The sequence below is a fragment of the Nuphar pumila genome, chromosome 15 (genome assembly GCF_984573655.1).
Source record: "Nuphar pumila chromosome 15, dmNupPumi1.hap1.1, whole genome shotgun sequence".
NCBI lineage: Eukaryota > Viridiplantae > Streptophyta > Magnoliopsida > Nymphaeales > Nymphaeaceae > Nuphar > Nuphar pumila.
In genome coordinates this window covers 83282771-83309840 of record NC_143263.1, presented here as the reverse complement: position 1 = coordinate 83309840, position 27070 = coordinate 83282771, and the positions used below count along the sequence as shown (strand labels likewise).

The 27070-nt window shown below is 37.9% G+C and overlaps 1 protein-coding gene across 1 annotated transcript in view; it reads left to right on the top strand.

Moving 5' to 3' along the window:
- Positions 1-5140: 5140 nt before the first annotated feature.
- The window catches only part of LOC149815808 (tRNA (Ile)-lysidine synthase), an 81210-nt gene continuing 59280 nt past the window's right edge, over positions 5141-27070 (top strand). Inside the window, exons 1-2 of the mRNA XM_089989981.1 lie at positions 5141-5747; positions 15749-15862. Of these exons, the coding sequence (XP_089846107.1) occupies positions 5229-5747; positions 15749-15862 (633 nt within the window). The 5' untranslated portion in view covers positions 5141-5228. The remainder of the gene's footprint in view (positions 5748-15748; positions 15863-27070) is intronic.

Below are 27070 nucleotides of genomic sequence, written 5' to 3'. Positions count from 1 at the left end.
TGTGTGCATGGTTTATGGGTGTTGACCCAGTGTACCCAGAAGTGGTATTATGGTATGCCATAATGAGTGTGCATGTGATGACTTTTGTACTCATGTATCATACTTCCTAGATTATATATGTTGCACTTTGAATTCTAACACTATTACTAGTGTGATGACCCCTCTTATGTTTAGTAGAGGATAATCATGAACAAAATATGATAGATATATGTGTATGATCATAGCATGGATTAGAATCATAGAGGATTTGAAAATGTGAGTTGGGCTTAAGAAAGTCATATTCGTAGGATGTGTGATCTCGAAGGATAAAATATCCGTACACCCTACTAAGGTGGAAGCTATGTTGAAGCGGGAACAATCAAAGAGTGTTGTAGGCATTAGGAGTTTTTTCGGTTTGACGAAATCATAGCATTAATGAATGCACATGAGAGTCTGAGGCTAGCATGAAGGAGAGATACCCCAGTTGTTTGACTAGTTCTTGTATCGAATTTCGAATACAAAAATCCTTTAAGGGGGAAAGGATGTAATACCTGCAAATTTTTTATAATTATTTGATAAATAAAAATTATGTCTTCATTGTCGGTTGAATTTTAATTTGGGATTTAATTTTAATTTATAGTTGAATTTTATGTAAGATCTAATTTCAATATAGTGTTTAATTTCAATTTGAGAATTTATTTCATTTAGAGTTGAATTTCAATTTGAATTTTTATTTGGGTTTAATTTTTAATTTAGAATGAATTTCAATATGAATTTAATTTGAAAACAAATTTGAATTTGAGATATGAATTTTTAGTTAATTTGATGTAAATTAGTAAGATGGATTGTTCAAACCAAATTGCAGCATAATAACTTGTATGAGAGATGTCAACTAGTACTAGCACCTGAAACTGCTATAAACATGAACAAAATAACCATTTTTCATTGCACTGTCAAAATTGAAACCCTCAAACTGAACCGCCTAAATGAAGCTCTACATATTGTGATTTGAACCATATATATACTTAATCTATTGTCACCAAAGACCACTGGATTTGGTGAATCTGGTTTTGTTTCTTCACCATAAGTCTCCAAATCATGCAGATGATTATGCTCCTAGAGACACCATCAGATACCCAACTATTGAATTGTGTAGGTAGCACCTATTCTATAGTGTGATTTTAGCAGCATAGTAGGGAATTTCAAGAGGCTGTCCAAATGAATGGATTTATACCATCTTGAAGAGAAAACAACCAATGACCTACAGACAAAGGGTTGGGATCATGTTATATTGAAAATCACCACTAGTGGTGATTATCAATATCCACCTGATGTCCTGTGTAGAGGCATGCCCGTACCATCAAAATGCCTCGATAAAACAAAAATGCCCTTGAGGGAGACCAAAAGGTGATATAAAAATGCCCTTGTGAAGAGCCTAAAAGGACTCCCTCTGTAAAGACCGTGATTTTTTTGGAATTTTCAAAAATAATAAAGGATTATCCTGATATTTTTTTGAATAATTGATTAACAATTAATTATTGATAAGCCTTTTGGATTTTATCAAGTTATTTAAGATTTATGAGTTTTTTAAACATCTTTGAATTTAGATTTCGATGGAGGATCCATGGGGATCGACCCCCATGAAACTAGTTCAAAATATGCATTTGGAACACTTAGGATCCTCTGGATCTATAAGTTTAAAAGAGCTTGAATCCAAAGCGATATCTGAATTTGTAAACCAATATAATAAGGACTCGGACCCATTTGATGGAGTCGGTCCAAGTTAAAAATAGATTATAGTTGGATCTTGGAAGAGATCCGGATTACTGAATCCTTAAGACTGATATTTGGATCCAATCGCAAAATAAGTTGGATCCAGATTTAAATTGTTGAACACATCAGGTCTAGAATTGGATTCACATAGACAAACCAATTCTAAACATACTAAAAGTGCAACATATATATAACTAATTGTGGATCCTTACTAAGGATCTTGTAATTAGATTGGATCCATTGGATGGACCCAATCTACTTTATCGTAGAAATCACTAGATATATATAAATATAAGTATATATTTAAAATAGTATATATATATATATATGAATATATATACATACATATATAAGAATATGGATATATACTAATATTTGGATCAAAGATCCAAATGAGACCCAAGGGGGTCTCATTTAAAATGACATAGGAGTTGGGACCCAACCCAACTAAGAAGACCATACCATTTAGATGTTTAAGATATCATGGATTGGAATTGGATCTGAAACGTTCCCAACCAAATCCATAAGTATGTTTTAGATTGGACATTAGAATAAGGTTTGGGTTGGATTTGGATTTAAAATCCAAATCCAACCACACAAAATATGTATATATATAATAATTAAAAATATGGTGGATTAAGTTGAATCCAAATGGAGTCAACCCAATCAAACCAAACCCAATCACACATTTTAAAGTGTTTAACACTTTGGATTTGGTTTGAATCCAAATGGATCCAACCCAAATACAAACATATGTACTCACCACCATCCTCAAAGGCTATACCCCCCCCCCCCACCACCACCACCACCACTTAGTTTTCTTTTTTTTATTCACCACCCTCTCGTGTGCACCTCACTACAGCCACACACCACCACCTACCCCTACCGAAGCACTCTCCTCTACGGAACCACCTTTAGCCACCTCCCCTTCTCTCAATGTCCTTTGTTTTTCTTTTGACATCGAGCAATGTATATAAGATATTGTCACATATGTTCTTCTCAACATGCATCATATTTAAGTTGTATCTTAACTTTATTGATGACCAATATAACAGTAAAAAAAATGCTTTTTTCGTTCAATTTAGATACCCTTGGTTGTTATCACGTTCTTTTATTTTTTCACCAACCCATATTTTTTTGAAACCAACTGTAATGTTACTTAATTGTACCTTCAGTTCAGCTCAAGATAATTCATTTGGTGGCCCTCTAAATTAAACTTTACCATTGAACTCTTTATTTTTGTGACATTATGGGTGATTATGTGATAAGAATTGATGGTATGTCATGTAACACATATTCCTGCCGAACTTTAAGCTATCTAACCCTGTATTAACATTGCAAACTAGACATGCATGCTTCTCTTTCATAGACCACCGTGATAAATAGGCATATGCTAAAAAATCATTGATAGTCTATATTATCGTTGTTCACATTTAAAATATCTCTTTACTTGATCTGTCGTATGTGCTAATGCCTTCATCCCATAACTCTTAAAAATATTTGATTAATGACTATAAGTAAACATCTATGTTATTTTGAGGTGCCTTTGGTCTAGGCATGAGTAGGAAAAGTTGTATAAAAGGTTCTTTCATACACATCTATGGAGACAGATTATATGACAATAATACTACATGTCACTTAATCCATTAAAAATTGAGTTTGAGGGTGGATGCTTGATTTCATCTTTGCCCTCAATCCTCTCTCATGTATACAACACCACATATCTTATCTCAACCCCTTTTCACCCTATAAATATCCTCTTTAAGGCAAGTGAGAGAGCTCGTTCTTTGGATTTTTGAAAATCCTTGTGATTTCTCTCTTTCTCTCTCTCCACCTCTTCTCACATAGAGGTAGGGTGAGGTACCATTGCGGACTTCATCCTATACGTTTTTTGGGTTCTTGGTGTTTAGTTATTCTTTTTTATTGGTCTCAATAGAAGCTTAATCTTTAGCGACAATTTTTTATTGATGAAGCTGAATCTTTAGCGACAATAAAAATCATCGCTAAAAAGTCTAAAATGAGCAAAAAGCCATTTTAACATTTTTTAACGATTTTTACGTTGGCCATTCATCAAGCCCTACGATGCACAACCGGCGTGATCCCGTAGGTTGCTGCCCACCCAAGTGTTGCTCAACTACCACTTTTTCACACACACACACACATATATATATATATATATATATATAGAGAGAGAGAGAGAGAGAGAGAGAGAGAGAGAGAGAGAGAGAGAGAGAGTAATGGGTTCGTCCCAAACCCATTTGGTGCTAAACCACATGCTAAATGGGTTTTTTGAGTTTTTTTTTTTATTTTATTTTTAAATTCTAACAGTCCAGATGTGATCTATGTAATTGATTTTATAGGGTTAGACTCTGAAGCGTTTGATTCCAACACATGAGTGGGTTTTTATAAAGTTCAAAAAATCAACCATAAAAAAATCTTTGTAAATTTTCGAGGCTCTGGACATCATTTTTTTTATCAAAAACAGATGATCCAGGTGTGAACTCTTAGTAAATCGACCGTGCCCAACACATTTATGGGGCCTGAACACCATAAAAAGTACTTAAGAAGTCCGAAAACCCCATTTAGCACCAAATGAGTTGAGCACAAACCCATTTTCTTATATATATATATATATATATATATATATATATATAGAGAGAGAGAGAGAGAGAGAGAGAGAGAGAGAGAGACTTCCAAAGTCCGAATAGTAAGGGTGAAAATGGATCATATATGAGCTACATCATGGCAGATCCAAATCTGGATGCAAAATGTGAACTGTATATCCAAATTGAAATATGAATCCAAATCAGATCCAATTAGGTAAGATTGAATCAAAATCCGAACTATATGTAGATCTTTGTTAAAAAATTAAATTGTATCTAGCCATGAGCATAAAATCTATATGTAAAATTTTTAAAATTATATAAAATATATTAATTTAAAAATTATTTTTATCACCTTAATCTCTAGATAAAATGTTTTTTTTCAAAATAAATGTTGCTCTAAAAATGTTTACGGTTACCCAAAGCTTAGCGAGAAAGAAACCCTACCAAGTCGGTCTAAACTTGGGTCAGCTTGGTGGGCGACTTGGGTCCAGAGGAGGAACGCACGCATTTTCCGGAGCAAACGTTCTTCTGCAAAATCTGTGGCGAGACGTGCGTCGTCACCAACGATTTTCATACGGTGGTTGGATCTCAGTCTCAATCCGACGGTTCTTGTTTGACTATTCATTATTTTCATGAGTGCATTCCCCACAAAAGAAAACAGTTTTTTTTTTCGGGAAATATATCGGTTTTGAAAAGTATCGTTTTTAAATTTTTATATATAGAAATATCGCCAGCATGCAGGGCAGGGCAGAAGCTCCCGTGGAGAAAACGAAGGAAGTGAACAAAAGTAGGTGAGTCGTTTTCCGCTCTCCTGCTTTTGATTTTCCTTTTTTTCTCAAGTAACGAAGCCCACCAAGAGGGCGGGCAGAGATGGTGGCCATCTCGTTGTACAGGGGGAACCTGCACAAGGTCTCCGACTCACCCAGGAGGTGGGCGATGCCCAAGCCCCGCCTCTCCCTCCGCCAATTCCGAGCCCTCCTCTCCAGGCGAGACCGAGCCCTCAGTGCCCTCCTCCTCTCCTCCTCCGATGCCCTCAATGCCCTTGAGGCCCATCCCTGCCCTAACCAACAACAACAACAACAATATCCCTCCGTGCCCCCTTCTGAGCCGAACCCACAACCGCATGCACCACCAGAAGCAGAGTCTGCAGAAGGCGGCGGAGGAGGCGACGACGGAGCGGTCGATAAAGCTGAAGAAGCTTCCTCTGCTGCTGCTGCTCTGGTTGATCCCAAGTCTGTCATCGTGGGCAGCAGCGGCGGCGATTCCAGTGGGCTGGAAGGAGGAGGTAGGCCGTCTGTTGATGAGTCTAAAGATGAGCGGGCTGTCGCTGATGGCTATAAGGATGATCGTGTTACGGCGGAACGAGAAAAGGAGGATATGGCCATTGAGGTATTTATTGCTATTGCCTCGATTTTCCAGTCGAATTGCTCTTATCTCTTTCTTTTTAGATCATCTGTGTAACCGATGCATCTTCCCCGTTTGATTTCATTTTTTCCTTGGGTCTGATTCTGCCCTGCGAGTCCCACTCTAATCGAGATTGATGCGAGTAGATGAGAATTTGATTAGCCATGTTTGTTATTGTAAATACAGGTGCCGTTGCGTGCTTGGTATGTTGAATGAATAAGAGTATGTAAATGTTACATTAGGATTTTTTCTAAGCTGGGATCAGGTTGTTTTGTAAGTTAAAGTGTCCAGAATTGTCAACTTGTTTTACTTTCTAAAAAGAAATTGCTTTTAAAACCAAACCCTGAAATTTGAAAGGTTTTCTCTAAATGTTCTCAAAATTTACAAGTTGAAATTTTGGGGCGTTACAACTTGGTGTTTAGAAAGAAGTGAATCTTGACCGTCGAGCATCTCATCGCGTTGTAAGTCTTTTGTGTTTGATTTGCATGCTTAAACAAAAATTAATATTCTTGTTTTGTTGTCTGCTGGTCGAAATGGTAGTCACGGTGGGGGGCATGAGTGGGACGCGTAGCCCCTCAGTCGGGGGTAGGGGTCTTGTCCTATAAAGAGGCTGGTCAAACTTTTGGGCTAGCAGGCCACCCCGACTCATGTCCACTAATACTTGAGTTTTTGGTAAATGCTTCATAAGATATATAAATGTTGTTTTATTTCCACGATCATTATAAATCTTGACTTACGCATCATTTGGTGCGAATAAATGATGACACAGAGCATAAATGACGATTCGTTTGGCGAATGGTCTAAGGAACAAAGATTCGTTATGAATTTTCTTAGTACTTTGGCAGAGGCGATTCAGAGTCAGGTTCACCCACAGCAGGACTTGTCTCCCCTTATAAAGATGACCCCAATCGTGACTTGCGAAAAGCTTCTGAAGCTCGATCATCCAACCTTCATGGGTAAGCTTGACCTAGACATGGCTGAAAGTTGGGTCAAGGAGGTAGAGCGAGTGTTCCAAGTTCTATTTGTCTCCGACGATAAGAAAACCATATTCGGGTCCTTCCGACTGAAGGACGATGCACGTGAGTGGTGGGACACGACTTAGGACGTGCAATTCCTGGGTGCTAAGGTGATTCCTTGGGAGGCCTTCAAGAGGGCTTTTCTAGGGAACTACTTTCCTCCTCATGCGAGGGAAAAAAATGTAGAATTCTTGGAGCTGTGTCAGGGCAGCTTGAGTTTGGGCTAGTATATCGCCAAATTCCAGCGGTTGGAGTGCTATTGTTCCAATCTGTTTGGGGATGACCGCGAGCGGGCGGGGAAGTTTATTCGTGGATTGAAAGAGGGGCTCAGACACCGGGTCCTGACCAGTATGCCCTCAACTTTTTCCGCAGCAGTTACAACAACCACCCTATTAAATGATGATAAAGGAATCAAGACGCAACAACCGTCAAATCAAATATGCCCGAAATGCAATTATGTTAATCCTGGACAACCGTACCCTTGAGACACTGGGGGTTGTCTATATTGCGGTAAGATGGAGCATTATGCCCAAAATTGTTGCAAGAAGGCAGCAAATTGGCAGAGATGAATCGCAGTTGAAGGTCGACAGCAACAACAACCACAAAAGAAGGGTCTGGCCATGTCTATGTCACCATGACCGAATAAATAGAGGATAGTGATTAGAAACTTTGATAGTTGTAGGTTAAGACTTTTGTGATTCAGTGCGATTTTTGTTAAGTAAAAGTTATCAATAAAATCATGCATGAACTTGTTTAATCGAATTATTAACCTAGAACTCTTCTCAGAAACTTATTATTGAGTTGTATTGATCATTTAACTAAGAACATGATCTTTGCGGATAATCTTTAAATGAAATTTAGCGGACGAAATTCTTTTAAGAAGGGTAGGATGTAACACCCATGCAATTAAAAAAAAAAGGATCCGAGTTGGATTCGGATCCGACCCGGACCTGCTAGGGTTAATAAAACCTGGGACGAGGGTTTCGTTAAAATCCTCCTCCCCTACCCCCGCTCAGCTGCGGGCCTCCGCACCTCCCCCCTATGGTAAAAAGGGAATCCCCTTTGGGGTTTCCTGAATCGGTGCCCTCGCATGCCTTCAATAGCACACAAGGGTGAGGGGGAAGCCCTCACCCCTACGCTCTTCCCTCCCTGTGCTCTCCCCCTTCTCCTCTCCTCGTCAAAAGAAAAGAACTATGTTTTCTGGGAATGATGGGAATAAGAACAAATAGATGTTCTAATTTAAAAATAGCAATACAGTTGAAGTTATCCATAATAATTAATTAGCTAAAAAGAAACAGGTAATGTCTTAACCTTTTTTGGGTATGATAAAAGTGGGAACTAGATACAGATCCTCCCCTTGCTGAGGTTGCTTTATGATACCTCCATTTTTTATATAGAAATAAAAATGTGTACATGAACATCTTTGAGGCAATTGTCCATTTCAACCCTTTTTTGACAAAGTCATATTAGATTATCATGGATAACCACTTCGACTAGGGTTTCCTCTTGATAAAAAAAACAATAATAAATAAAAAGCACTTGAGATAAGATTTTTTTTTTGAAAAATGATTATACTGTACAACAAAAATGATGTGTTTCCTGAAACGTCTTAAAATTTTCAAATCTGCCTAATTTCCAAATTCATAATTTTTCAGCTTTAAAATAACCTTTTTACCTATTTGACAAGCCAACTTCCTCCATATATGCAAACTTACTCTCAAATATCTAAATATATGAATTTTCTCTCAAATATGTGAATTTTTTCTTAAATATGTGAATTTTCCTCACACATTTGCCAATGTCCTTCCCATGCCCTTTATGCAATTTTGTTAAAAGGAATATCTAAATATATAAATTTTCTCTCAAATATATGAATTTTTTCTTAAATATGTGAATTTTCCTCGCACATTTGCGAATGTCCTCCTTCATGTTATGCAATTTTGTTAAAAGAAGGCTCGCACATTTTGGGAACATTCACGACTAAGAGTTGCAAAGGTCCCCAAAATATGTGCACATTTTTTAACTAAATACCCCCACATTTGTGAGTGCTCGGACCTTCGCACGCAAATGTCCTCACACATTTATGAACGTTGTTCTACATGTGCCCCTTATGCGATTTTAGTAAAAAGAGTTCACACATTTTGGAGACCTTTGCAACTCATGATTGTGAATGTCATGACATATCTAGCAAAGGGGCTCCCGGCGTGCGACCGAACCCCGATGCCTCCTCCCTCTTGTTTCGATCATCGCCGACGACCTCGAAGGTACGCCCTCCCTCTCTTCTCCTTTGTTCTTCTTCTTCTACTTCTTCTTCTCTTTCTTTGCGCTTGCCGGGAGGTCGACAGGAGGCCAACGCCCCCCTGCCGCGCTTTCCCCTCTCTCTCAGTCTATTGGGAGGCCGACTGGAGGCTGGTGCCCCCCTGCCGTGGCCTCCTTCTCTTCCTCTTTGGCTGTCGGAGAGCCGTTAGGAGGCCGGCGACCCCCTGTCGCGGTCTCTCCCTTTCTTTTGCGTTCGCCGGGTGGTCGGTAGGTGGCCCCCTACTGCGCCCTCCCCCCTCCCTTTTTGTGTTCGTCGGAAGGCCGACGACCCCCTGCCATGCCTTCCCCTGCTCCCTCTATTTGTCGAAGGGCCGACGACCCCTACCGTGCCCTCCCTTTTTCTTTGTCCCCCCCCCTCCCCCCTTCTGTTGCCGGCTGACAGGGGCTACCCCCCTGCCGTCTCGTGGATTTTCGGCAGGCAGGGGCTCACCCTCTGCCGCCTCTGGGATCCTGGCAGACAGGGGCGATGCCCTTGCCACCCTTCTATTTTCGGCAGGTAGGGGTGATGCCCCTTCTACCTCTCTATTCTGGGCAGGCAGGGATGCCCATGCCGCCTCTCTTTTTCGGCCAGTAGGCAGGGGCAATGCCTCTGCCTGATTCCCCTTGTTTGGCAGGGCAGTTAGTACACATCACCATATGTCGGGACGTTGCAAGTTCAAAACCCTATGTTACGTCATATTTCGGGTTGGGGTAAGCTTAATCTCAACCTTTGGGTTAGTTGGGTAGGACCCACTCATGGTGTTGCTATTTCCTTTGCATGGGGCTGGCCCCAACTCGGTCAACATTTCCTGTATTTTAATAAGTACTTTTAATTGTTTGCAGTTTGCACGACAGATCTTGCCCGTGCTCCGCGGCTTGAACCCCGCATCACCTATACTCGTAGGCGCACGCAACGTCGCAACCTCTCGAGGTAGGAGAAAGTCGCACGAGGACTTTGGATGAATTAAATAAAGATTTAGAAAATTGAGATAATGACAAATGATACTTATGACTCGTGATTTACTGTTCCTTGCTTGTCCTTATATCCCTGAAATTATATGCTTCCTGTAGCTGACATATTTTGCATGCTTATTTATTTTTGTAGTTAGTTCTTGTCGTTAATTTTCTTTGCTTGCTTCTTGTTGTCGTCGTACTGCATATGCTTAGATTTGCTAGTATTAGTTCTAGTTTGTGTTCTATCTGTGCGTTGCTAGATGCAACTAATTGTACCCCAAGTCGGTTACTCGAAAGGAATGATTGAATCCATGGTGATCCCAAGACTTGTTTGAGATTTCCTGTTTCGTAGTGATTAAGCATGCCAAGTATATTACTGCTTTTAAGTCATACGAAACACTATGTGGGGTTATCCTTCGAGAAACCCATGACCTACTATCATAGCCTGACCTTTTGACAGGTACGGTATGTGCACTACGATGGGTAGTATGAGAGGTCGATGAGCACCTCAAACCAAGGTTTTAAAACTCGCTTGACTCGGCTCGGCTTGGCCCTCCAGTGAGTCAACCAGGCAAGGCAAACTCGGTTTGCCAAGACTTGGGCTTGACTCGGCCTGACTCGGGCGAGATCTGGGATGTTTGAAATTTGATTTTTGAGTTTCAAATTACAGTTTCGAAATATATAAGTACATATATTTTAACAAGGGTTACCACCAGATTTTGTATAAAAAAGAAAATAAAAATCATTTAAAGATAAAAAATCATTTAAATCCATAGAATAAAATCACCATGCTGTTGGATGGAGGGTCAAATGTGCCTATAGGAAGTCACATTTAGGTTTCAACATCCATTTGTTATGTGAACAAGCATGGTACATATTCAAATATTAGTAATCTTTTTATAGTTGTGCCATTAATATATTTCCTGCATAGTTTTCATACATGAGAAAATTGCTTATTTATGTTGATATTGGGCATTCTGTAAACTTTCAATATGCACATATATCCCTATTTTACATTTATGGATTTGTTAGAGAGGGAATTGAAACTTTTAAAACAAGCTAGCATATATGATTGGCCATTTTAGGAACCGTAGGTAGTAGCAGACTGAACTCATGGTGACCACATCCTCTAATTCAAGTCATGAATTAGTCAAAGTGCTTGTATAGATATCAAATTCAAGCAAACCTCTATAGCTCTTTGCAATTGTTTTTATATTCTTACAGACATTTGGACAGTAGTGATGCTGTCTCTTGGAACGTTAGCAAGTGGGAAAAATGTAGTGCCGTGTTGATTACAGTAATGGAAAATAAATAGAAAACTAGAATTGCCTCCTTGCCTATTCCTTTGCTATTCAAAGTACATTTTCAGAATGTGGCTAAGAAATGGACTTAATGATTATCCACTCTATTGATATTCCATGATGTGCCTTATTGTAGAGGTTATAAAATGAATATCATTATATCAGGGCACATATTTGTCCATATCTCCTTTTTGCATGCCATATTAAGTCATTTTGCAAACCTTTATATGTTTAAATGACAATTTATATATTATTTTTCTTTTAGAATCAAAAGTTAACAAAACCCGGTTCGAGTCACCGAGTTGACCCGCCGAGTCACGAGTCAATAAAGGACGAGTCGAGTCCCGAGTCACGGGTTTCAAAACCTTGCCTCGAACTGTGCAATAAGCACTCTGTTGAAATAAATAAAGATAATGACGTTCGCCTCCACAGGCCAAATGCTCAAAGAGCTATGCATATCAAGATTGAACCAAATGAATTGCAACATATTGAATGTTTTCCCTTTCATCGTAGTCGTACTTTAAAAAAGGTATGACCATACTTTTAGATAAGTACATTAGACTGATGTTACGATGCTTGGGATGATGAGGTTGTGGCAACCTCGATGCGTGCAAATAACACAATGTTGAGATCACATAAATAGTGATGATTCACCTTCACAACAAGATACTTGAGTTGGTTGAAAGACCAGAGCCTGCAGAATAGGTCTTCAGTTAACTAATACCTGACGTACCCATTCGAACCGTTGACTCTCGTCAAAAGAGAGGCTGAGAAGGTACAAAAACTCTGATGGACATGCCATTAATGACAGTTACGGGCAAAAGACTTGGCTTCCTCTGTCATCGGAGTTAGGGAAAATGGGCTACAAAAAATAGCTTTCAGGCATTTCTGCAGAATTTGGATGCATTCATTAAAACAAATGGCTTTTAGAGAATTCTCTCTCAGTCACCAACCGTTTCCTTAGGAGCGGACTCAACTAGCTATTCGGGGTATTGCAAATACATGACATAATAGACCTCCGAACTAGTTTCAGTTGTTTTTACGATTCGTGCCTTGTGCGTACATGAAAAGCCAACTAATATCGAAACATAAATTAACCCGTTCTCATTGCTAGTTGAATTGTTCATGCCTGTTGTGGCATTACACTTGTTAGTTAAACTACTTATGTAGTTCTTTACTTGTATTAATTAACTAACCGTGCTAGTTAATTGCACATAATGTTGCTTACATTTTGTGTTGTCTTTTTCTTTCAGTTTAGATGTTCTTTGTATATGTTGATAAAATTTAATTTCTCGTAATTACAAATGTTACTACTGCTTTCAATGAAATAAACTGCTTATCTTGTGATGTTCTACTTTATTTATTCTACATTGTCTATTTGTGCACCTACCAGTTTATTATGAAACAGACCCATTTCATGGGCAAGTGGCAAGTAGGACTTTACAGACAACCTATGACACAATGCAATATGGCTTGAGATCACCCTCTTTCTGATGGCGTCATGACTATTTTTGGTGGATAAGGTTGGTTTGTAAAATAACGTGTCTAGAATTATCAACTTGTTTTCATTTCTAAAAAGAAATTGCTTTCACTGACGTCTTTAAAACCAAACCCTGAAATTTGAAAGGTTTTCTCTAAATGTTTTCAAAATTTACAAGTTGAAATTTTGGGACGTTACAACCATGGCTACTACCACTATGGAAGTTGTATGGCTGAGAAGATTGCTGGCTGACATGGGCGTTAAGATTTAAGGAGCATTACGACTATGCTGTGACAACAAAAGTTCCATCTACATCGTCAACAACCAGACTTTTTATGAACGAACCAAACACATTGAGATTGACTGTCATTATGTACAAGAAGAGTACTTACATGGTACCATTGATCTTCCCTATGTTACTTCATAATATCAATTGCCAAACTTCTTTACCAAACCTCTAACTGCTCATAGATTTCACTTTCTCTTAAGAAAATTTTCGGTTATCCAACCGTAAGTTTAAGGGAGAGTTTTAAAAATGTAAATATATATATATGTATATAACTAGGATAGTAACTATATTAGTTTAATTAGGTTTTTTTTGTTTTTTAGTTGGAATGAGACTATTCAACAAAGGTTGACTAGTCAACCCATAGAGTCTTGGGAGTCCAACAACTCTATTTGGAGCCATTGAACCCCCAACGACTCTTCCTTTTGGAGCCCCAACTTTGTGTATAAATAAGGGGCAAAACCCCCACAATATGTATGTTTCTTGCACGAGAATTGATCAATAAAATATTATTTTTATCCCTTTTGCCCCTTTAGTGGGTGTTTGTGTGTGAGCCCATCTTGTGGCTTGTGTGTGTTCTCTTGGTGCTTTGGTAGAACTCTTTTGAGTGTCCACATTGTTGTTTTTGGTGAAGTGCCTTGGTGAAACTCTTTTGAGTATCCAAGTTGTTCTTGGTAAACATCTTCGGCGGATCTTGTTTCCTTTCGATCTTCTCAGCACCAGCTTCAGTCATTATGATGTAGTTCTCAACTAAGAGCGGATGATCGTCATGGCAGAAATGTGATTCCGTATCAGCAAAATGTCATGGTGTTTAATCTGTGCATGCATGCATGTGTGCACATGTCTATGCCTGTGTGCATATGTATATGTTTGCACATGCATTTATATCATTTTTCTAGGAGAAATGTTAATATATCCTGGCCAGTGCATTGGACCATTAATCCAGTTCAAGAAGCTAAGCCATGCATCTGCGGATTTTCGAACAATGGTAATAACTGCATGGTCATTTGGAAGTCTAATATTCAAAGATAGGTCATCAATGTGGCTGTTGCAGATAATATTAGTAACTTGTTCAAAGACCATGATGCTCTGTGTTGCAACAATGGTAAAAATATCCTATTGGAAAGAAATATAAAGTGGTTGGATCCTCCTTTTTTTGGTTGAGCCTAAATTTGGATTCATTTGCTCACGAATGCAGTGTGGATTTTGGTTATCGTCTTGTGATCTCTCTGTTGAGTGTCTTTGCCAATCTTCACTTGCATAGTCACCAGGGTCGTGGCTTGCAGGTTGTTGGTTGCCAGATGCTCAATAACCCCTGTCCACTGATTTAGATTAGTTCAACTACAAGGGACCTGGTTCATTGTGTATCCTGTTGTGGGTTATGGGTTGCAGTAAAAAGTACAGAACCTGGTAATGGCGTCTTGGACAATTTAGAAGGATTTTCTTTGGTCTTTGGTTAGCTGTCTATGTTGCTGTAGATTGTTGTGAATTAAATCTGTTTTGAAATATTAATGATGTTAGAACAACCAAGAATTAAAGTCTCATATAGAACTGTAATTCTGCAGTGGTTTTATATTTCCACTCCAATACCCATTTTCAGTATCAGAGACCTTGGAATGAAGAAGCTTCTTGTAATGGTTAAAAGATGATGGGTGCATCTATTCAAATCTTTATTGATTAATGTCACATGTTTTGCTCATCAAAGATGTCAACTTTTTTTGTTGTCGTCCTTTTCTTTTCCTGACACTAAATTAATCTATCCATACTTCCCTAAAATGAAAAAAGAAAGACATACTTAACATGCAATATACCTCTAGGTTTCCCCTGCTTACTCTAACTAAAAGGCCAGATGGTTTTTGTATAAGTACTGGAATGAGTTGTCAAACTTGGTTTGTGGCGAAGCATATTTTGGGTGTAGAACTAGGAAAATTACAGTATCCTTTACTTTTAGCATCAGCTACTTTTTCTTGTGATGCTAGCATTATGTAACAATACTTTGATATCTTTGCTTGTAGCGAGTACTGGAAAAATCTCACACTGTTAAGCTATCATTGTAATATTGTGAGAATTAAAGGGTGTTCTGTGTTATAATGTATTGATTCATATATATATATATATATTCATATATGAGTGTATATGTATATATTATATATATATTTTTAACTGTTTTATCATTGTAATAGGTTTTTCCCATGTAGGGGTATTTTGGTCTTTTTACACATGTAATAAGTACTGCCCATTAAGGGCAGACCTGTCTTTATTTATGTTTTTTCCTTTTTGTTCCCAACGGCTATATGGTGATCCATGTAGCCTATATAAAAGGGTAAAAAAACCCCATTTGTTTCTAATGCTTTTCTTAAACATTTTACATCAATAAAATATTATTATTTTTAAGTTTTTGTGTTTCTTTGTATGTGTTTATTAGTGCCTCTTGTGATCTTATGTATGTGCCATTGATTGGCTTATGTTTTGTCCCTTTGGGGACTTGTACTTGTGTACATTTAGGCTCTTTGTAACCTTTGTATGCAATTGTGTGCTTGTGTATTGCCTTTGGCATTTGTATTGTCCCTTGTAGGACTTATTCTTGTACTTGTGCTTAAGCACATTGTTTTTGTATTTCCGTTTGTTTCATTATAGTTCTGGTCATGCAGGAAAATAAGGCTGACAATGTGCTTAGTGATCGAGAGAAACGAAAAAGTGACTTGGAAAAAAAGTTGCAGGATTTAAACAAAGAGAAGCATCACTTGGTTCAAATGCTGAAGCAGGTCTATCAGATTATATATTGCTATTTCCCTTATTCTCATATTCTAATTCTCTTCAAACTTTTTTTTTGAGAAGTAAAATCAGGCATTATAAATCTCTCTGTATATTTATAGTTCTTTTTTATGGAAGCCTCATGTGACTTGTGTTGTTTGGTTTATTAGAAAGGTTCACGACTTCATTTATGACCACTATGTCTCTTACCTTAAGCATTTACTACAAGTGTCTGAGGTTATCCTCTAATTTGTTATCTTCCATGTGCTTGTTTTGATTTGATGCTTTAACAATGCTAGTATGTATGCCCTATCATGGAGTGGTTGTCTTGCCCACAGTTGCACACTCATTAGGGATGTAAATGGTGTGGGTTTGGGTCTGACATCCGACTGAACCAAACCTGTTTAGTTGGGTTTGGTAAAAATTTGTTGGATCTGATTTACTAATCAGGTCGGATTTGGATTCAGATTCAGTTTTATTGAAAAATCCATTCAGATTCGTAAAAGCATGTTATGGCCTTATGGTAAGCTTAAAAAGTTTTAAAAAGTAAATACAACTTGTCCCACCCAAAATGTTGGAAATAGTAAAAAGTACAGAAGTTGCATTAAATGCATTTAAGTCAGCAACAAAGCATCTGTTTTTCTAAATAAAGAAAGGAAGCACAGCGCATGCCATGCATGGTTTTGAAATATGTGAACCTTAAAAGATTCTGCATGCTTTAACTGTTAGGAATTCAAATAATTCAAACTAAATTTTTTGACAACATATCTTGACTCCGAATTATGGTCAGTTTTAGGATTGTTTCTGCTGAATATATATATATATATATATATATATATTCAGTTATAGAGAGTTTTGTAATATGTAAATCCCTATAGGGACATTTTAGTCTTTTTACATGTAATAAGGAATACTCATTAGGGATAGTATTTATTCCATTTTATTTGTTTTTATTTTTTAGTATTTTAGATATTAGAGCATGGGCTGGTCTTTTGACAATAGAGTCGGTGGGAGCTCCCCAGTGGTCATAAATATGATTGTTGGGAGCTCCCATAAGCTATATTTGGGAGCTCCCAAGTGGCCTCCTTCTCCCTCTTGTATTTTGTATAAATAGGGGTGTTAGCCCCGTTCATTCTTCCATGCTTGGAGCTCAAGCATATGCTAATTAAAGTTATATTCTTTATCTTTTGTGTTGCCATTATTGGCTCTTGGATTGTCCTATAGTGGATTTGTGCTTGTGTTCTTATAAGCCCTTAGAGGCCTTTATTTATATTTTTTGCATATTTCATTACATGGTATTAGAGTCATAGTGCTCTGGTTTTGTGGAAAGTGACCATTAAGCTAAGTCACAGGGACTCGAGCTCTCTCCTCCCGACGCCACCTCCTAGGCTCCTCCTCTCCCTCGTCGCAGGTACGTACCCTCTTCTTGTGTCGGCAATGGAGGGGCCGAGCTCCCCTGCTCCCTCTCGCTCTCTTGTTGGGTCGGCAGGGGAGGGGCTAAGCCCCCCCCCCCCCTTCTCGCTCTCTTGCTGGGTCGGCAGGGGAGGGGCTGAGCCCCCCCTGCTCCCTCTGTTTTCGGCAGGGGAGGGGCCGAGGCCCCCCTCTCGCTCTCTTGTTGGGTCGGCAGGGGAGGGGCCGAGCCCCCCTCTCGCTCTCTTATTGGGTAGGCAGGGGAGGGGCCGAGCCCCTCCCCCCTCTCGTTCTCTTGTTGGATCGGCAGGGAGGGGTTGAGCCCCCCCCCCCCCCCTCTGTTTTCGGCAGGGGAGGGGCCGAGCCCCCTGTAATGAAATATGCGGAAGAATCCAAAAATGCTAAAGCATTCACTATGTCCCACACGGACAAATGCAACAAGCATAAGAGAGGAAATCCACTAAGGGATATACGAAAGGCCTTATAAAAAGGCTACACACATGAAAAATAATATCACTATTATTGAAGAGGAGCTCTCAAGAACAATACCACATACAAGGGGGGTTCTCCCTATTTATAAGAAAAGGAGACCAAAGGGGCTCCCAATAGAGTCGTTGGGAGCCCCCAACGGTCACAATTGTGACCGTTGGGGGCCCCAACGACTCCATTGTGGGGCCCCTTTTCGGTATCCAAAATGCATTTTAAAAAATAAAAAAACAAAAATAAAAAACAGCAAAATAAAAGAAATAAAACAAGTACCCCTATTGGGTACTTGTGAAATGACCATAATACCCCTATTGGGTATTATGGTGATTATACATCTATATTTATATATATATATATAGATGTATATTATTACATATCTTTTAACACCCCCCCTCAAACTTTACGGGGGAATGACCGAAAGTTTGCCAAGGAGGAACAAGAAGCGAGGAGCAGACAGGGCTTTGGTGAAGAAATCTGCAAGTTGATATTCTGAAGTGACATATGGCAGTGTAACTGTCCCACGAAGATATTCATCACGTACATAATGACAGTCCATTTCAATATGTTTAGTTCTCTCATGGAAAGTGTGGTTGCTGGCAATGTAGATGGCACTTTTGTTGTCGCAACAAAGCTTCGAAGCCCCGGTAATTTCGACTCCCATATCTTGAAGAAGACTTCGAAGCCACACTAGCTCCATTGTAGTAGTTGCCATAGCCCTGTATTCTGCTTCAGTAGAAGACAATGAGACTTTCTGCTGTTTCTTGCACCTCCAAGCAATTAGCGAATCTCCTAGGAACACACAAAAGCCAGTAGTTGAGATTCGATCATTTGGGTTTCCTCCCCAGTCAACATCAGTATAAGCTAGTAAATCTAAGGAAGAGATTGAGGATAGGAATAGCCCTTTAGTCAAAGTATTTTTAATATATCGAATGATCCGGAGCACATCACTCATATGCACAAATGTAGGAGCATGCTGAAATTGGCTTGCAGAGTGCACAACATGAGCAATATCCGGCCTGGTGATAGTCAGATAGGTGCGGGAGCCTATGAGTTTCCTGTAGGGCGTAGGATCATCCAGCAGAACTCCATCCTCCAGTCGTAGTTGAGCATTGATAACCTCGGGAGTCTCCACCTTTTTATCATCTGAAATCCCAGATTTGGAACATATGTCTGCAGCAAGCTTCATCTGTGACAATATATACCCTCGAGGAGAGTATGCAACTTCTATACCAAGAAAGTACCTGAGAAAACCCAGATCAGACATATCAAAATTATGTTTTAACATATTTTTAACTTTAAGAATACCACTTTCATCATTGCCAGTGATGATCATATCATCAACATAAAGCAGAAGGATGATGATACTATTACCTGCACGTTTAACAAAAAGAGCAGTGTCAGTATACTTGGTTAACACTGATTCCCGACGGAGGGTCCATATATACTTCTTCATTCAACTGACCATTAAGAAAGACATTTTTAACATCTAATTGGAATATAGGCCATTTCTTAGATGATGCTACCGCAATTAAAGTTCTAACGCTTGTCATGCGAGCCACGGGAGCAAAAGTCTCCTCATAATCGATGCCATATTCTTGTGAGTATCCCTTAGCAACTAATCTAGCTTTATAACGCTCTAGGGAACCATCACTTTTTGTTTTGACTTTGTAGACCCATCGACATCCTATAGCTTTCTTATTTGGAGGAAGGTGAACTATTTCCCAAGTTTTAGCTTTATTTAAAGCATCTAGTTCAACTTTCATTGCTTCAATCCAATGAGGTATACTTTTTGCTTGATTATAATGGGAGGGTTCATAGTAAGAATGCAAGGCTATTAGACAAGCTCTATATTTAGGTGAGAGAGAGTTTCATATGAGACAAACCTATTAGGTGGAATTGATTCTCTAGAAGAACGCCTAAGGGAGGTCTCTTCTAGGGGTTCATTAAGCCGCAAGAATTTTTCTAAAGCACTAATAGGTTGGGCTTCCTCACGCCGAGTGTATACTTGGAGATTGTCACCATTAGTTGGTGATACATCATTATCATGAGAATCATGAGTATTTTCTAAAACTTCCGGATGACTCAAAGAGTCATCATTTGAATCTTCTAAAAGATCATTGATAAACATATAATCAATTTCATTTGATTTTTCCAATATGTCAAATCCATTTTCATCTTCTAAAAATGTTACATCTTTGGAGACAAATAACTTATTGTTTTTATGATCAAAGCATCTATAACCTTTTTGATTTTCACCATATCCTAAAAATACACATTCTATTGCTTTAGGTGACAATTTATCTCTTTTATGTAAAAGAACAAAGCATTTACACCCAAAAATTCGAAGACGATTGTAGTCGGGTGTCATATTAAAAAGTTTTTCATAAGGAGAGATATTGTTCAATTTTGAAGATGGCATCCTATTGATTAAATAGGTGGAGGTTAACACGGCTTCGGCCCAAAATTTTTTAGGAATATTTTTAGAAATAAGTAAGGATCTAGTGGTTTCCAAAATATGCCTATGTTTTCTTTCCGCTAGACCATTTTGTTGAGGAGTTCTTGGGCAAGATTTTTGATGACAAATGCCATGTTGTTTTAGATATGATTGAAAATCATTTGATAAGTACTCTCCACCCGAATCGGATCTAAGAATGGATATTTGACTTTGAAATTGATTTTGAACTTTTGCATGGAATTCTTTAAAGAAGTTAAAAACTTCCGATTTAAAGTTAAGAAAATAAATCCATACATATCTAGTATAATCATCAATAAAAGTAACATAATATGAATAACCACCTTTAGATAGAACCGGAGATGGCCCCCAAACATCGGAATGCACCAATTCAAAAGGTCTTGTTGTCACAAAGGATCTAATAGGAAAAGGAGTAGACTTCATTTTGCCAAAAATGCAATCTTTGCAATTGATATCTTTTTCTTTACAAAACTTGTGTCCAAAAGGAAAAAGATACATTTTAGAGTAACTTGGATGTCCAAGCCTTTTATGCCAAGTTTCAATATTTTTGTCTTGGACATAAGTACAAAATGAGGTATTTGGAAGCATTAAATTATCCATAAAATAAAGGTCTCCCTTCCTATGGCCTTGCCCAATCCGCTTTCCGGACCGGAGATCCTGCACAAAGCACCCTTGGGATGAGAAAGATATTTCACATCCATGGTCGGCTATTTGAGAAACGGAAAAGAGGTTAAGATTTAATTTTGGAACTATTCTAACTTTTGGAACAAGGAAATTTTGAACATTTTTAGAATCAAGAGTTCCAACACCATTTATTTTGAGAAAAGTTCCATCGGCCGTAGAGACACAAGACATTTTTGAATTGGTGTGCACATTGGTTAATGCATTTTCATGAGGGGTCATGTGAAAAGAAGCTCCGGAATCTAAAATCCAAGAGTACGTACCGGGAGGTGATGATGAGGCAATCGCGGAACCGGAGGTAGAAGAAGTAGCCTTTAGAATTTGTTGGAGAGCCAAGGAAATTTGTCCAAGAGTATCTTTGAGATCCCCGTTCTTGCCGTCATCTTCTTTGGTGGATGATTCTTCAACGGAAGCCACCTTTGGCTTGAATGCTCCATTTAGCTTTGGGCAAACAGGTTTAATATGTCCCGGCTCATAACAATGATGACATATAATCATTTTTCTTCCACCACTCCCTTGCTTACCAAAATGAGGTGGTTTGTATGTTTTGACATGATTGCCGGGTTTAGATACGGCAAGAACTTCATCAATGCTTTTACCCATATTATGCCTAGTCTCTTCTTGAGTAATCTCGGCAATAGCCTCTTCTAAGGGAGGAAACGTGGATCTATGGAGAAGTGAGGATCTAACTTGTTCAAATTCGGGACGAAGCCCAAATAAAAATTGAAACAATCTATCTTGTTCCATTTGTTTTTGTCTTAGTACCACATCCTCCATAGACACCCATTTAGGCTCTAAAAGAGCCAATTCATCCCACAAAGGATTTAGAGCACTATAATAGTCTTGTATGCTCATGTCACCTTGTTTTGTGGTTCTCACTTTTTCTTGCAAAAAATAAGCTCTTGCAAGATCCTTTTGGGTAAACATACCCTTCATAAAAAACCAAGCTTCATTTGCCCGGCGGAATTTTGCAATATTTGCACATGCCTTAAGTTCAACATTATTCATAAACCATGCTAGGATTTTTGCATGGTTACTCTCCCAATCTTCCATTTGATGATGATAATCTTCAATAGCCTTGAGACGAGCATCACCTTCAAGTGTTTTCTCTTGATCTTCTTCCATCTTTGTGAGCTTAAGTTGGGGTTCCGGAATGGTCCCCATTACATAACCCCAAAGCTTCTTCCCTTTGAGATTATTCTCCATTGCGGATGCCCACATCATGTAATTTTTCCCATTGAGCTTGAATGATAGATCGATCTTGACTTCCATTGCTACAAAATGGAGGTGAGAGAGAAAAGAAAAAAAGAAGTAGAGAGATACACGATTTTACCTTAGAAGATCGTATGGCTCTGATACCATGTAATGAAATATGCGGAAGAATCCAAGAATGCTAAAGCATTCACTATGTCCCACACGGACAAATGCAACAAGCATAAGAGAGGAAATCCACTAAGGGATATACGAAAGGCCTTATAAAAAGGCTACACACATGAAAAATAATATCACTATTATTGAAGAGGAGCTCTCAAGAGAAATACCACATACAAGGGGGGTTCCCCCTATTTATAAGAAAAGGAGACCAAAGGGGCTCTCAATAGAGTCGTTGGGAGCCCCCAACGGTCACAATTGTGACCGTTGGGGGCCCCAACGACTCCATTGTGGGGCCCCTTTTCGGTATCCAAAATGCATTTTAAAAAATAAAAAAACAAAAATAAAAAACAGCAAAATAAAAGAAATAAAACAAGTACCCCTATTGGGTACTTGTGAAATGACCATAATACCCCTATCGGGTATTATGGTGAATATACATCTATATTTATATATATATAGATGTATATTATTACATATCTTTTAACACCCCCTCCCCTTGCTCCCTCTGTTTTCGTCAGGGGAGGGGGTCGAGCCCCCGTCTCTGCTCCCTCTTATTTCAGGGGAGGGGCTGAGTCTTTCCCTGTTTTTGGCAGGGGAGGGGCAGATCTCCCCTCCTTACTCCTGATTTTATTATATATATAATATATATATTATATAGTTTTTTATATCAAAATAATGTATGTATAATTGATTTGAAATTTTGAATGTATTTTTTTTTGTGTTTTCAAGATAAAAATGACGGATAAAGGGAAAGGACTTGCATCATCCTCATCCCAACATGTGAAATCTGCTGTTAGTTTTGCTGATAGTTGTAGTGGGATTGATGATGTGAGGCCACTATGGGTACATGTAGATAAACTTGCAAAAACTGGAGAAGGTGGTGAAAACAAGAGATTTCTATGCAAGCTCTGCGAAAGAGATTTTGTTGGGTCTTACACAAGAGTAAAGGCTCATTCATTGACGATACCGGGACATGGCATTTAAGGATGCAAAAAAAGTTGATGAGGCAATGTGAAGACAATACAAGAAGAATATGAGAAGAGAAAGACAATGGCCGATTCTTGTGCAGTTAGTGTGCCATTTGCAAGCCACCAAGAAGATGCTGAAAAAAAAAGTCAATGTAGGAGGTAGAGGAATGATACAAGTAGCATTCAATACATATGGAAGAGAATAATTGGATAGAAAAGTTGGGAGGTATTTTTATTTTAGTTCACTCCTATTTAATGCGGCTAAAAATCCTTATTGGAAGGATTTAGTAACATTCTTGGCAAATTGTAATTTGAGTGACTATGTGCCTCCAAGTTCAGACAAAATACGAATCACACTTCTTGCAGAAGAGAGAGCAAATGTGGAGGGGTTGCTGTAGATTAAAAAATATTCATGGGAACAAAATGGAGTTTCTATTGTATTTGATGGATGAGCAAATATTCAAAGGCCTCCACTGATCAATTTCATTGCTTGTTCGCTTAGTGGCCCAATATTCTTGAAAGCAGTTGATGCATCTGGGGAATATAAAAATGCAGAGTATTTGAAGGGGTTTTTTGTAGAAGTCATAAAAGAAGTGGGTGATCAGAAAGTGGTACAAATCATTACAGACAACGCTCCACTTTGTAAAAGTGCAACGTTGAGTTTGGAGAGTGAGTAACCCCATATGTTTGGGACTCTCTGTATAACACACAACTTAAATCTGACCCTAAAGAGCATCTGCAACCCCAAAGAAGAAGAAAATTCACAAGCATATGCTTTAAGTTCATGGATTGAAGATTTGAAAAGAAATGTCAAAAGCATTAGGAATTTTGTTGTTAACTACCGTCGTGCTAATGCTATATTTAATAGGCATTCTGACCTGAAATTATTGAAAGTCGTTGAAACACGTTTTACGTCCATCATTGTGATGATGAAGAGGATTAAAAGAGTGAAGAATGCTTTGATTAACATGGTGACTGATGAAAATTAGATATTTTATCGTGCTGATGATGATATCAAAGCTCAAGAAATTAAAAAATTCATTCTTGATGATGAGTTTTGGGACAAAGTGATATACTTCATTCGATTTACGCAGCCTATTTGGGAAATGTTAAGAGAAGTTGATAAGGATGAGCCCATGCTGCACAAAGTTTATAAAATGTGGGATAATATGATTAAAAAAGTACAAGCTATAGTTTTCAAGCATGAAGAAAAAAATCCTGCATTGGATGATTCCGAAATTTTTGATCATATTTATTCAATTTTAGTCAGAAGATGGGATAAGAGCAACACTCATTTGCATTGCATAACACATTCTTTTAATCCAAAATATTATGCAAATAAGTGGCGGGTTGGTGGTATTGGTCGTGTCCCTCAAATTTAGAACTAGAGCTATGAAGACATAAAAATATGTGTATGATAAGACTTTTTCTAGAAGCATATCTTCTACATCAAGTCACACAAGAGTTTGAAAAATTTTCATCTTCGAGATTATATGGACCGACATTATTCGCGAGAGAAGAGGATAATATAGATTCTATCATATGGTGGTCAACATTTGGATAAAAAACATCTGTTATCCAACGTCTTGTATTAAGATTGCTATCGCAGCCTGCTAGTTCATCTTGTTGTGAAAGAAATTGGAGCATATATTCTCAAATCCACAACATGAAGAGAAACAAAATCACCAGCAAGCGTTCAAAAGATTTAGTATATGTTCATTCAAATCTTCGATTACTTTCGCGAACCAATGATGAATACATGTACTAATTTGCTTTCTTAGTTATTTGATTATTTCTTAGTTTTTCATTTAAATATACTTGTATTGTATTTAACATTTTCAAATTGGGTTTGTAACACAGACAAGGAACATCCAAATTTGGGATGTAAACTCAGAAGAGTGTGACTTCGAGGGAGAGCATGATTTCAACATAACAAACATGGATTTAGCTGAACCCAGTATTCCTTCTAATGATGCATTTGATGATGAAGAAGAAAATTATTAAGATCCATTACTTCATCAGAATATACTTTGGTATGTAATTTAGTTCTTTTTTGCTTTACTTATTTGATTAATATTTAGGTTGATTTATGTAATTGCTTTACTTATTTGATTAATATTTAGGTTGATATATTGCATGCATGATAAATGATATTATGACAATGTTAACTGTTAAAACTTCAAAATTATATATATATATATATATATATATATATATATATATATATATATATATATATATATATATTTACATTTTTGCCCTGCCGCACCCCCGCACCCAAGGTTTTTGAAAGTGCCGCACCCCCGCACCCATGTGACATAGCCATCAAGTGTTTGCGATTGAGTGAAAGTATCATCAAATGTTCGAGGTGCTTACAGTGACTCAAGTGGACTTGTTCTTCCACATTTTTTTCTTTCTCTCTCTTCTATCATTCAAAATGGAGCATGAAAAAAAAATTGATCTCTCCTTCAAGCTAAATGGTTCCAATTAATGGTGTGGGCATTCGTTATGAAAAATAACCTAAAAGCAAAGAAGCTTTGGGGATATCTGATGGGCACTATCTTGGAGCCTCAACTAAAACTTACCAAACTAAGAGATCAAGACAAGGCCTTAGAAAGAGATGCTCAAATGAAAGCTATTTAAGATCATCAATCTAAGGTAGAAGATTGAGAAAGTAACCATGTTTTATAAATAATGTTGAGCTCAAAATATGTGCTAACATTGCAAGGTTTCATAAAGCTAATGAGTTATAGTTTTTTATAAAGAGTATGTTTACTAAAAAAGATCTTGCAACCTTTCCTTGAGCACACCATGCATATTGAAATGGACCACCATTATATACAAGATAAATATCTCAAAGGAGTTATCGAGCTACTTTTGAGTACCAACTTGCTGACTTCTTCACCAAAGCTCTAGCTACACTCGTTTCATATTTCTACTTAACAAATTATTAGTGTATACACCGTAAGTTTGAAGAGGAGTGTTGAAGTATGTATGTATATATACCCCACAGGGGCATTTTGGTCATTTCAAATCATGTAAATAGGTTGGTCCAACAAAGACAAGTTAGTTAGTATATTTTTATTTTTTAACTAATGTAATTAGTGTTAAAATGCATCCTATATATATATATATATATATATATATATATATATATATATATAGAGAGAGAGAGAGAGAGAGAGAGAGAGAGAGAGAGAGAGAGAGAGAGAGAGAGAGAGAGAGAGAGAGATGTCTATTTGTTGTAACCCGATAAGGGTAAATCTGTCGTTTCTTCCTTTTTAATCATTCATTTTTCGAATATGTATGTAATTTTCTTTTTCTCTTTCTTTCTTTTATATTTTTTTTATTTTCTTAAGCCGTAGAAGGGGGCCCACATCATAGACGTTGGGCCCCTCCAACGGTCAGATTTATGACCATTGGAGGGGCTCCAACGTCTATTTTGGAGCCCCTCCAAGGCTCTTCGCTTTATAAATAGGGGTGAACCCCTCCATGGCTCTTTTTTGTATTTCCTAGGCTTTTTTAGCAAAAGCTCTCTCACTACTTCAATAAAGATTTATTTTTTTATGCCTTTGTGCATTTGTGATCTCTTGAATATATTGTGCCTTTGTGCACATTTGTTTCAAGTGTTCTTATTGTACCTTTGTGGACGCGTTTCTTATTAAGAACTTAGTGTTCTTATGTATGTTGTTTCTTTGAAGACATTTTCACATGGTATCAAAGCAAGGTCTCTAAAAGAATAGTTCGTGATTTGCCTCGTCTCAGTGGCCACCTCGTATATCGTGTTTGTTTTTCACTCTTACATTTTGGTGTGGAGAGCTTCTATC